This window comes from Crotalus tigris, unplaced genomic scaffold (genome assembly GCF_016545835.1).
Source record: "Crotalus tigris isolate CLP2741 ecotype Arizona unplaced genomic scaffold, ASM1654583v1 scf7180000024358.1859470, whole genome shotgun sequence".
NCBI lineage: Eukaryota > Metazoa > Chordata > Lepidosauria > Squamata > Viperidae > Crotalus > Crotalus tigris.
The window spans coordinates 1,223,950-1,238,060 of NW_024100527.1; the positions used below are offsets into that span (position 1 = coordinate 1,223,950).

Genomic DNA, 14,111 nt, shown 5'->3' on the forward strand with positions numbered 1-14,111 from the left:
TACTTTTTCATCAATGCCCTAACTGCAAACAGTCATTAAAGAAGGATTACCAGTACAGATAGATAACATGGAATTATGTTTACTAATGGCTTGACTCACTATTAGATGACTCTTACTATGAGGTTGGCTGTAACTTTGGCTTTCAAATTTCCAAACTTTGTTTTTACTTTTGCTGAGCTAGAGACTGAAATGGGAGCTGCTAGTAACACAGGTGAAAACCCCCACCTTTTTGAAATAGAAAGCAACCTTTCTATTTAAACATTCAATATATATATATATATATAAGGGGATTCAGTGTCAGTGCTCTTCTATTTATAAGGGCTTCAGGTATGGGTGTGTCAAGTGAGGATCTGTGATGGGTCTTGTGATGGGTCAGGTGTGAGAGTTATCAATGGGTCTTGTGATGGGGAGGTTGGTTGAGTCACAGATCCTCATTCAACACACCCACACAGCCCTTATAAACAAAAGAACACTGACACATACATACATACATACATACATACAGGTAGTTCTCAACTTACAATCATTTGCTTAGTGACTGTTCAAAGTTACAATGGGACAGAAAAAAAGTGACTAATGACCATTTTTTCATACAACCATTGCAACATCCCTGTGTCACATGATCAGAATTTGGACGCTTGACAACGGCTACATATTTATGATGGCTGAAATGTCCCAGGGTCATGAGATCACCTTTTTGCAACCTTCTGATAAGCAAAGTCAATGCGGAAGCCAGATTCACTTAACAACCATGTTCCTGCCTTAACTGCAGTGATTCACTTAACAACAGTGGCAAGAAAGGTCATAAAATGGGGCAAAACTCACTTAACTGTCTTGCTTAGCAATAGAAATTTTGGGCTAAATGTTATCATAAGTTGAGAATTGTCTGTATGTTCACTGCTTTGAGTTGTTTTACACTCAACACACACACACACACACACACACACACACACACACACACACACACAGAGAGAGAGAGATGCACAGAAGGACCAAGGGCTAAATAGGTTTTTCTCATTAGCCAAATCATGCTACAATGAGGTTTCTGAGACAGTCAAACTGCAGTGCAAAAGTATATTGTATATTTTTCAATTTGCTGCAAATGTAGGAGATATTTGTGTTGGCCATGGAATCACAATCTCCAGCAGGGAATAAGAAATGACAACTGAAGAGTTGGTAATCAGATTTTCTGACCTTTGTGAATCAGAAAGAAAATATTATAATATTATAAAAGACTTCTTTGTCCAGCAAGTATTATAATCAAAATAATAGCAGCAGTAGCAATGAAAAAACTCATTCCTAACCAATGTTTCCACTTTAACCTATTATGCTTTCTTTTCCATAAGTTATTAGTAAGCTACTAAAACATTAAAATGGCATGTTAAATATGTAATAGTCATACCAAGAGTTATCTAAATTAATTGGAAAGCAGTAGCTTAATCTGTTTTCCCATGTGCATGCTCTTCCCATTTGTGTTATCTATTGGAAACACAAGGGCCAATAAGTAAGGCTGAGCTTATTTTACAAAGCTTAAGTATGAAAGCAGGGAAGAAAATGATTGTTTCTTAACTTGTGAAATGAGAGGTCTTATTACAGCCCAACAGATCAAGAAATATAATTAAGAAAAGCAGAAGCCTTGCTACAATCTCAGGAAAAATCCGCTTCAACATTCCAGGTGGGAAAAAGAAGAAAATTACTGAATCATTTGGCTTTTCTCTGACTAAAAAATTGATATCCTGTGATGGATTAACTTAAAAGTGATCTCTTTTGCCAACCAATTATGATTTTAAAAATATTGATATCACCTTACAGTACAAGCTTATTTTAAGATGCTTGATGTTCACAAATAGAAAATAATGATGAAAAAGTACAATAACAAGCTTATGATGGATGACTCTGGCTAATATAAGTGGGTTTCTTTTGTTGCAGTTCAGTAATATAGTCAACGATGATAGTTGGCTTGTTCTGTTGTTCAACATCTGAAAGGCCATAGGATTCTCATTCTCATGACTGCACCTGGACAATCTTCACTGATTTAAAAAATGCTACATGGAGAAAACCTGGTTAATGCTTCAATAAGTCTTTGACTTACCACAATTCATTTAGTGACCATTCAAAGTTACAATGGCACTGAAAACAGTGACTTCAGACTGTTTTTCACACTTATGACCACTGCAGCATTCTCATGGTTTTGTGATCAAAATTCAGATGCTGGTCAATTGATTCATATTTATGTGCAAAACAGCCAGTCACTTTTTTTCAATGGTCACTAAACAAATGATTGTTAACAACTGTGTTGCTTAGCAATGGAGATTTTAGGATCAACTGTGGTTGTAAATGCCCAAGGAATGGATTCATTCTATTAACACTTGTTAGTTACAACAAAAAGAAATGGCTGATCTGTCAAACTGTTGGTCTATCAGTTTTCCTAAGTACTATCAGCAAATTATATGCCGCCAGGTATCAGCATGGGAAATGAACTGATTGGTTGTCAAGATAAAAGTGTTTACAGAGGAAGAAGCAGAATTTAAGGCAGAATAGTCAATGTTTGACCATTGTATTGTCCTGCATCATTTGGCTGAAAAGTAGTCTGTGCCTTTATTGATTTAAAGATTTTTTTTTATTATTTCTTGACAGGAGTTATGGGTGAAATGGTCGGTCTCTACTATAGCTTGTCAGTTTACATAATTATGATTCTACAGGAAAAAGCTTTCATGCAGGACATATGTTTCATCTTCAGAAATCTTTCTGCTTCAATACCCATGAAAAAGAGTTAAGCAAGGAGATGTCCTAGCGCTCCTATTTCAGTTTTGATATCAACTCTGTAACTCAAGCCTTGTCAAAAAAATAAATTTTGAATTATCTCCAAAGCTGGCAGAGAAATTTTTTCTAAACCATTATTGAAAAGGAGCTTTTTCAGAAAACTTTTATCCCAGCCATCCGAACATCTTCATCCTGCACAGGATTTATTTAGATTTAGATAGCTGTTCATCTTATGACCAACTTTGGGTGGCTTCCAATGAAAAGTTTAAATGGCATAATAGCTATATTAAAACTATAAAACTAAATATATTGAAAACCTTAAAAACAACAAAAACCTAGCACTATGTCAAGCTTCTGAAGCACAGTCACCTAAACGTATCCTAGCACTTAGGGAAAAGCCAGTTCTTCAAAACTTTACTGAGGGCTAGTAAGGTAGAGATCTCTGAACTTCAATTTTCCACATAGGACAGGAGCTGCCATAAAAAAATTGCGCTTCCTAGCTCCCATCAAAGGGAAAAAATTTTTATAATGTTTTATTAGTTTTTGAATTTTATAATTAAACATTTAAAAAGCAACGTGGTGACTGGGTTAATCAATAATTCAATAACATACATAAATCTTTAGTACAAATCTCAAGTTACAACATCAGATATTTCTTATCTTTTTCCCTTAATATCTCATATTAAGGGAAGGCTAGTATAGTTCTTATTATTATCAACTAAGTAAAACCATCTTTGTTACATTTATCAATAATTTTTAGGTTATATGTATCTTAATTATGTTTACATTCAATTCTTATATACAATCAATGTCCTGTTATTACTTTTTTCTGAAGCTTTAATTTTCCATCAGTATTCAAATTAACAATTGGTATTTATAATTGCCAAGCTTTAGGCACTTTAGGAAACCAAAGTTTCCATTATCTCAACTTCTTCCTTTTTCCCTTTTCATAACAAAATCTAATATTTTAAATCTAATATCTATTTGCATATAATCTTGGTCTGTTTTTTAAAAGTTATCTATTTTCCACCATATTAAACGAAAGGTCTGTTAGTCTTATTACACATCTTACCTATTCAATTATAATGTTACTTCATTTTCTAAAAATTATCTATTTTCCACCACATTCAACCCTCTAATCAATCATATGAAATCCCCCCTAATAAATCAAGACCCTAGTTTTGTTCAGCCTTACTCTGGCTTTCTTCCTTTGCCAACTGACCTTCTATGTCAGAATCATCAAACAGTTCTCCCTCTATTATTATATGTACTATTTGAAATAAGAAAGACCATTTGATTACAGTTTTTTTGGAAGAACTAGCCTATTTGCCTTCATTATCACTTCCCTATTATTGCAATTTCCCACAATTGTCCTGATCGGTTTATCTTCCATTCAATCTGTTCTTCTTCTTTTTCCTCAAATTTCTTCTGATTTATGTAAACTCCCTTTTCTGATTTTTCCATTGACTGGATCTCTTGGTCAATTGGGTCCTCTGTCTTAGTGTTTAGTGGTTCCACTTCTCCTGTTATTTTCTGCATTGTTATTTCTTTCGTTGTAGTCAAGGTCTGGATTTGTATATCTAAGCTGGCATCTTGTTCCTTTATGTTGGATCTTATCATGTCACAAGCTGAAAGAATGGTTTTGTGTATTGATTTCAATATAGAAAGGATTTTTCCTGATCTTCATCCATATTCTCTTGATAATGTGTTAAGTTAAAGACTTTAAAATCAAACGTCAAAAATAGTTTTTCATTTTTTATAACTGGATATGGGACATCTGTTTCACCTATTAAAGGAAGTCTTTATAGTGGAGATTGTTTACCAAGTAAGAATTTATAGTCCAAAGTATTCCATCATCTCATGTAGTAACAGATGCTTCTCATGTAAAGAAATAAGAAAGCGATTCCCGACATATAACTCTGAAAATCAGTAAAGGTTTACATTCATAGTTCAAAGAGGCCAGATATGCCACCCAAAAGTTTCTTCTTTACAGCTGAGTTTTTCACAGGTGGTATCTGTCAAGGTCAAGGAAATTTTTTCTAGAATCTGGGCTTCAAGCCAAATCTCTTTTAGGCAATAACAAGTTGTAATACCATACTTCACCACAAGATGTCACTGATGCCATTTAAAGCTTTTTAAATCCAAAGTTTTAATGATAGTTTTTCAAGGTTTATTTCTTTTTTTGTTTGTTTGTTTGTTTTAGATAAACACAAACGTCTCCAGTAAGAATAGGAAAACTTTTAGCCCCCAAGTATCAAAAGTGCATCCAATTAGGTTAAAATTGTTCTTATAGTTGCTCTGTTTTCCCTGGATAGTTAGTTGCTGCTGTTTTTAGAGGGTGGGGTAGAAATTCCCTTCCCTCTCTCCTCACAGGGGGAAAAGTACTTTGGGCAGCTTTTATAGGAAAAGATTTTTAAAGTCTTAAAGAGAAGTTCAGATCTCACTCAGTTTCATCTGCGTTGCTTTAAAGGTGCTTGGTAGTAATTTTGACTTCAGCTGTCAGCAGCTTAGTGATGGGCCATATTGCTATGGCTAGTCTTTCCCCTGCCGGTTTGGAGAGCTGCCCTGGATCAAGCGGAAGAATTGCTGCTCTCCCACAATCAAGTGAGGGTCCCCTCCTTGCTCATTTTCTCTACAAGGCGACTTTCAACCTTTCCAGGGTCCGCCAGCGGGATGAATTGGGTGCAGAAGACGGAGCTCGTTTTCCTGCATCCGTAGATGCCGCAGTGGCAAACCTGAAGTCCCATCAGAGAGCAAAATTTAGAGGGGGGGGGGGAAAGTAATAGCTTGTCCATCCTTATCTGACTTGGTAGGATAGATAGAAGGATATTCTTCTTGGTTAGACTCAGTGAGTTGCTACTTATGGTTTTAGAAGAGAGGCATAAGGATATCCCTCATGTGTTTGTCCATTTCATTAGGTCTTCTGTCTAGCTTTATGCTTCTGTTCATACAGATGGCCAAAATGCATTCTTTCTATGAACTGATGTGTCCAAGAAATCAATAAAAGGATCTGGTCAATTGCCATGGATGCAAGGGTTTATTAGTCTAGTTCCATCACCATTAATTTGGAAGATACATATGCTATCTAGATATGGATAGTTTATGTTGTCTATTATAGTGATCAAATAATTTCATCTTGTTCCTTTTTATTATTTTTATCTGAGTATGGTGGACAATTGACTTCTGACTTTAAAAATATTATTGCTATAATATAAACTATTGCAATAATACAGACAGAATTGCATAGTCCTGATCCCTGTTTTATCTCTGACTGCACAGAAGTACTGCCTCCAGAAGAAAAATTCAAAGAAGAGATATAGAAACAAGATACTAAAAAGGTGAATATTCAAAACGGCTAAGGATTTACGGTACTCCAATAAGCTCCTGTCACTATTAGAATAGCCTTTTGTCCTAAAAATTAAGATGGGGGTAATATCTTTCCCCTGCTTTTTCCCAACCTCAGTTATTCTTGTACACTAAAAACCTGCTCTGTTGAACCATGGCAAAGATTTGAGAGTCTGCAGCTTTTCAGAAAATTAAAACATTATCAAGTTTCATCCTTTAAAAAGATTTCACTGAGAGATTAAAAACAAAACGCTATCCAAATTAAAAATCCTAAACTTATTTCCATGGGTCAATTCTGGCATATTTTTGCAATAGATATAGATAATAAATTTAAATAACTGAGTAGCATAATTATTGTGGACATTTTAAAATGTAATGGTCAAAGAAAACATCCATGTCCATTTTACTATTAGGCTTTCCTGGATATGTAAGAAGCCTGTAAAAGAAACAGCTACATCAACATAGCACTTGTTTATAGTGCTATCATATTAATTAAAATCTTTGCTAAATGTTCAGATCTATTTTCAGAACATCATCCATAAAGGTAATAGGTTATAAAGTAAACTATGTATCTTTAAGATTTGCTTTGAACTTTAGTATTATCGTTTTTCTTTCCTTGCCAGTTTGCTATAGATCAAAGTAAAGATGAATAATCAATTGATAGCAAATTCATTCTTCTTTTTCCCCATTAGATAACAAAAAAACCCTTTGTAATAATATATTCTCAATAATATATATTGTAATATATTTCATGATTTTGAATAAGTCTTATTGGGGCAGCTTGTTTTAATAATGTTACTTACCATATACACAATAATTTATTAATTTGCTTAAAGTGTCCCTAGCCTCTGCTTCTGAAAGCAGTTTATGAACATAATTGCATTTACATTAAGATTTTTAAAAAACACTTAAATATAGAATAAATGATGCAAGACAATATAAGTCAATATAATCAAACTGCTATGATTACAATTGTTCTGCATCTATTTAACTCTGATTGACAAAAGTAGTACAAAGCATATTTGATGGGACATGATGAGGTTCATAGTTATTTAAAAGTTCATTTATTCTGCCTATAGTTTTGATATAGTTGATAAAAAAAATCAAAAGAAATAATTGTATTAATTTTAAACAACTTCCTCATTAAATATTATTATTATAGATGCTGGATCTGATTTGATACTGAATAATCTCTGATATAAAAGATGACATGCCATTGAAACAACTTAACAAAAAATTAACAGAGTGCTCTGGGCAAGTTCTAACAAATGCACATTTAGAATATCCATTTCAGGACAAATGCCTCTACCGTCTGAAACAGCTTAATATCCATAAAACAATGTTCTCGAGGGGGCATGGAAATCTAATGTGCATTGACTCATATAGTTCAAAACAGATATAAAGTGGGAGCAATTCATTCAAGACTATATATGCATACTAGAACTTGAGTTAATAGTCAGTTTGGATGACTGACGAAAGTCCAGATGAATAGCATGGGCAACAAGAGTCCCCTTATCATCCACTTGTATCCAGAAAGAATTGTGTAACTGGGCCATCAAACTAAGTACAGTTGTCTACTATAAATTTGAAGGTACTTTTCAGTGTTTAGTTTATTCTAATACAGGATGTTGCTTTCTTGTGCCTCTAGACACAGACCTTTAACTATACACTTAGGATCATTTGTGCGCTTACTTCTTAAAGTTAAGCTAAAGGCTATAAAAAGAAAATATCTGATGCCCTGCTTGCGCCGACAATAACCGCTTTTTCTACAGAAGGTGTGGATAAGGACGACCAACTAAATATACACGTGCTTATGTATTGAACAAAACAGAGTACTTTGTCATAAAAAGTTAAAAATGCTGACTAAGGTCTGGCATGGTGGTGCACTCTGTCACATAATAAAATCAGGTCCAACGTATACACTAACAATAAATGCTTTCTGCTTAATAAAGAAGAACTACAAGAAAAGAAGAGGTTTTGAATTATGTACTCATTGCAGAGCAGGAAGAAGAAGAATTTTTTCCCCCAGAAAATAAATGCTAGTTTCCCATATTGCATTTCTTCCTAGAGCATTATAAATTATACTGAACTTAGATGATACAGTCGTTAGGTAGCACCTGCCTCCAAGAATATGCTGTGGTTGTAAAAGCTGCAAAATAAAAATATCTGCAGTATCTGCAATTATTGTCATGGTAACAATATATGTATATTAAGGTGTCATAGTGTAAAGCAAGGGGATAAAATCAGATGTTAATTTTGCTACACCACTAGTAAACTGCTACAAAGCATGTGGTCTCTAAAAGATACCAAACATCTTCAACTCCCATTAAACTTAATAGAAATTCTGCCTCAAGTCAAAATGGAAGATAAAGTGCAGAGCTTTTAATACTTCTCTTCCTTTCCAGCATCAAACCCCTTAAACTCTCCAAGCATATTAAATATCATTATTGCTAAAATAAAATCAGATGGATTGCTTAGCAGCTAATTTTACTATTTCTCCTTTGCAGAATTTCATGCTTGTTGGACAATAAATGATAATAGAATGTATTCTAAGATTTCTTATATGCTGGATTATGATTTTGATGTGCTAATATCACTAATGAAGTATGTACCATGAATAATGATCATTTCACATTAGTATGATTATTCTGATAAATAAGGCTAACCTATATGGTATCACCTTGTTTCCATAGAAAAACTAATCATTCCGGTTCAATTTAAGGGGATACGCTAATTCTTTTTTTTTTTTCCTGATCCTTTGTCATTATGGGGTAGTGAGTGTAGATTAAGGAGAAAAAAAATGAATTTCAACAACTGTAATAGTAATAGTAGTAAAGTTGGAAGGGACCTTGGAGGTCATCTAGTCCAACCCCCTGCTCAGGCAAGAAACCCTACACCATTTCGGACAAATGGCTGTCCAGTCTCTTCTTAAAAACTGTAGAATCAGGCTGCAGGATAACAAAATTGACAAAAGTGAAGGGGGTCTGAATACTTTCTGAATGCACTGTATGTAATGAAAAAATATACTGAGATGGTTTGGTCAAACAGAAAAAATGAATGAGGCTCAAATTACAACACAAACACAATACAATATATCTAAAATTTACTGCAAATCATTCAGATTCTGAACAAACAATACAGAATTATCTGTTTACAAAACTACATATATATTCATGTCTCCAAATGAAACATCTGCAACATCACAGATTAACAAAGCCTTCCTTGTCACTTTTATCCATACATTTATTAAGTACTCAAGGGTTCATTGCACATCATTGTCTTACTTCCTCCTCAATATTGAAGCACTTATTAAAAATTCTATTTATTCTCACTCATGTTTTTCTTCATTACATCCCTCCCACATTCAGCAAGTAGCTTTCAAGTCCTTGTTTATGTAAAACGTTGCATAATTCAGGCTTATCGTATGCGTTTGCTAAATCAACAAACATGTAATAAAATTCCTTTGTTGTATTCACACATTTCTTAATGGCTTGCTGAAAAGCAAAAATTTGACCTCGGCATGCTGGCACAAAACCATCCTGTACTTCTGAAATGTTGTTTTTGTACTCTTCATTTATGCTTCCCACCTTTCCTTTATGTATGAAAATAATAACCGCATTCTTCTATTCTTCAGGGATAGGTGTAGTTTTCACATATTAAAGAAGTTGCACAGTCGTTCCCCAAGCATACCACATCTATATTTTAATATTTTTCCCATTCAAACTCTTTAAACCTGCAACTTTTAACTTTTAAAACATTTTCACATTCATTATTTTCTGTTCGCCTACTTTTACTTTAATTCCCATTCTTCTAACATATTTCTGTTACTCCAATACAGGCGTCCACAATATTCCTGTTAGCATTTTCTCACCTCACTTTGTTTTCATCACTTTTATTTTTAATTCCTATCACTCTACTGAAGGCTCATTGCTTACCTCTCTTCATCCACCTTTATCGAAATCTTTCAGCATTTTTCCTCTTTCTTAATCTTAACTGTCCCTTGTTGTTTATGACTATGTATTACTCTGTGTACATATATAATAGTATTTTTATCCTATCTTCAAGTTTGTAGTGATCATTCCCCTATATTTTTTTATTCTCATCCAGTTCATGTTCCACTAAGCATCCCTTTTCCTACTTCTCATTATTGTAAATCCACACATTTGTGTAATGCTCTGTAATATAATTCTTTTCATTCTAACACATTCCTTATGTCCACTCTCTATTCATTTTTTTGATAGAGTAATCTATCTTCTAATATTATTTCTTATATGACCCATATTTTTTATTTCTTTCCCTTTTTTGCTTCATGCCCACTTCTCTCCCCCCCTCCCCCCGATCTACTCCTGACATAATCAAAAAAGTAGTTTGACGAACATTCGGAATTCTCACCATCCTTGTGTCCTACACTAATTCTGCCAATTGTTCATCAAAAGCAATTTGTTAATCATGCTTTTATACTTATATTTATTTCTTTGCCACACAAACATATGAGTAAACAAATGCTTAATCAACATATTTGGAACCAACTTTTTCAAAGCAAATCTTCACCAAACTATCACTATTCTAATTTATTCTTGAGTCTCCAAATAGCAAAGTCACTTTTTCTATACTGTCTTATCTTGTTCCTATTCATGTCACCTAACTGATTTTTTCCCCTTTTGGATAGTATTCATTGACTGTTCCAAAATTTTCCCCAAAACTACTATTTTGTTCTTCCATTATCATCATTCCTTTGAGAGGATTGCAATATCACAATTTCTATTTGCACATCCACCTATCGCAAAAGAGTTGACCCATGCTTTCTGATATACATTTTATCCCATTTACTTATAATTAAACCTACACCTTCATTTCTTTGCATGTTTTAATGAGTCCATTGCACAATATCAAATTACTTTCATTCAGATATATTCTCCTTTCTTTTAGTTTCACAGATACACAACTTCTTTCTTTTCTTTCTTTCTTTCTTTCTTTCTTTCTTTCTTTCTTTCTTTCTTTCTTTCTCTCTCTCTCTTTCTGTCTCTCTCTCTCTTTCTTTCTTTCTTTCTTTCTTTCTTTCTTTCTTTCTTTCTTTCTTTCTTTCTTTGCTCTTTAGTATTTATTCTTCTTACATTCCAAATCATAATCTTCCACGAGTTTATTATGTGTTTATTATGTGTTTATTATCAGATGGACCCAAAGCTATTAACATCATAGCTTTGGACAACTGAGGCTTTGACATAAAACTTTCTAATAAGGTGAAGGTACAGACTACTACTCAGCACTCTGGATTATACTCATGCCACATGCAGTATTATCTATTAACATGTAATGACTGTAGTGGTTAGTTTGAGCACATTTTGTCAAATATGTCATAAGCGCAATCAAAGCCAGGTTTTGTCTCAAGCATGTTCATCCTAATCATACAAGAGGATCTGCAATCTACACACTACTTTGGAAGACAGTATGTTGTTGCCTACATTCCACCAACTAAGAGTTACATGCAATATACTGACTTGTTTAGAATAGGTTTGAACCTTTCAATAAAAACAAACAAATAAATCATACATAAATGTGAATTAGGCATGTTACAAATAAAGTAAATGTCTCCAGCCTCAGCTATTATCCAGCCTGAGCTAACATGGGAGTTATAGCATTCTTAGAAAATGAAATAAGTCAGTAGTTGGTTTGGAAGAATGACATTCCTGGAACTTAAAAGGGCTGGCACAGAATAACTGTCTTTTAAATGGCAGAAAGTTAATGAACCATAACAATAGCATTTAGATTTATATACTGCTTCATAGTGCTTTACAGCAGCACTATGAAGCAGTATACAAGTCTAAATGCTATTGTTATTTATAGCAGCGGTCCACAACCTTTGTGGTTTGGCAGTCCAGCTGGGCGGGGTAAGGCACATGCATGTGCATCTCAACTGCAAGCAGAGCTGCACATGCATGCATCTGTACACAGACCCACCACTCATGTGACTCGAGCTGTGCATGCACATGTGTGCACAAGGTCGCCTCTTGAGCTGCCTAGTTCCGAACAGGCAATGGGCCAGTTTTGAATAAGCCACGGTCCAGTAGTGGGCCACGGCTTGGGGGTTGGGGACCCCTGCTTTACTCTAAGCAGTTTACAGAGTCAGCATATCGCCCCCAACAATCTGGGTCCTCATTTTACCAACCTCAGAAGGATGGAAGGCTGAGTCAGCCTTGAGCCAGTCAGAATTGAACTGCTGACAGTCAGCAGGGTTAGTCTGCAATACTGCATTCTAACCACTGTGCCACCAAGGCTCATTTGAGAGTGCCTTTGATGGGCTCTTAAAGTTTCAGGTGTGTCCACTAGCCTAAACAAGTTGCCTATTCTGGATCAAAGAGTCTGAAATTTGGTTAAAAAAAAAAGAATGCTTAAAAGGAAAGACAAAAGTGCCAAAGGTCTTGCAGCAACAACAGAAGCTTATTTATAAATCAGAAAGGGTACAAGCCCAATGGAATGCTAGCACTATTAAAATTCCATTGAAAAATTACAAGTCTTATTAACATGCATAAAATGGGTACAACAGGTCTTCTGCTAAAAATTATAGGGACCAATAATTAGTATAAATAATTTTAAAAACAGCAAAGGGTACAGGTAGACTATATTGATGGCTTTAAAGTTTAAGATTTCCTAAAGAAGGGTCAAGAAATTACAAAGAGGTAAGAGAAGTATTTTTATTTCTCTGTTGTATGCCTGAACTGGCTTTTTAAGAGAGTAGGACTGGAGAGCTGCAGCAATTAATTCTGATAAGAGAATAAATGTTAGGCTTTATTTAGAAGTACAAAGTAATATATCAGAAATTCAAAATGGCATTCATTTGAGAAGGTTCAGATATGAAATTGGTAAGTTCATAGGTTTCCTTCGATTGTACCAGAAAAGAGGAAAATAGCTGATGATGTTAACAAAGCAATCCAATAAATACCAGGGCAGAAATTAATCACAGAATCCTAGTCTATCATGAGTAAGCTAATTAGTTGAAAACAGATCAACAATAACTACAATAGTTTTAATTCTGGTGTCAATAGCTAACAGAATTCTCTGTGCTTCAGTTACAGTTTTTCAAAATCTTCTCATCTGGGAGATAGTTGTAATGAACATATCTTAAGGCTGTGCTACAGGGGCAAGAATATTTTCCAAATTTCACACAGTAAAAGCTGAGGGTAAGCGTGTCTTAATAGAAATATTACTTTTAAGAGTACTGGAGGGAAGGGGGAATATAATGGTTCCTGATTCTCTTAAGTATGTTTTTCTTCCCTTGGTGAGAGACGAAAATGAGTTCTCCTAAGAATTCCTCTTAGAAAAAATGTTTTCCTTCTCAATCAATTTAGTGCATATATACTCTTATGTATTCATACACAAAAAACACAATGTGATATATCAAAATAAAATATTTACCTGTTGTGAATAGGTCCGCTGAATTTTGGATCAAATTTTCTGGGTTCACCTGCATTTAAAATAAAAGATTATAAAATAGGTCATAGCAAACATAACAAAAAAAAATCAGGAATCATATGTTGCTACTTGGTCTAAATCAGTGGTTCTCAACCTGTGGGTCGGGACCCCATTTGGGGTCGAATGACCATTTCACGGGGGTCGCCAAACTATGCTCTCCGCCATTTTTTCCCCTTTTCCCTAGCTGTCCTACTCCCTCTTATTGGTGGCCACACCCACTTGGGGGTCACCACAACATGGAGAACTGTATTATGGGGTCACGGCATTAGAAAGGTTGAGAACCACTGGTCTAAGTGAAATATTTTGAGAAAACTCCTAATAGCTGAAAACAGAACTAAAAACTGAACCTGGAATTCAGAACTAGGAACCAAGTCAAGAAACTGAAATTGAGGGTCACTTGAAACCTAGAACAAACAACAAAAACATCCGTAATTTCTACATAAAGTGCTATCCTGCTGTAGAACTCATACTACTTATTACTAAACAGAAATCTTCTAGTTTAATTCCCGTAGCTCCTGATATATTTGGTGATG

General features: G+C 34.5%; 1 protein-coding gene across 2 annotated transcripts in view; it reads right to left on the minus strand.

Annotated features, from left to right (window-relative positions):
- SLC44A5 (solute carrier family 44 member 5) overlaps positions 1 to 14,111 on the minus strand; it is a 162,025-nt gene that overhangs the window by 56,349 nt on the left and 91,565 nt on the right. For both annotated transcript variants that reach the window (XM_039327194.1, XM_039327195.1), the window contains exon 2: positions 13,522 to 13,570. In XM_039327194.1, the coding sequence (XP_039183128.1) occupies positions 13,522 to 13,570 (49 nt within the window). The remainder of the gene's footprint in view (positions 1 to 13,521; positions 13,571 to 14,111) is intronic.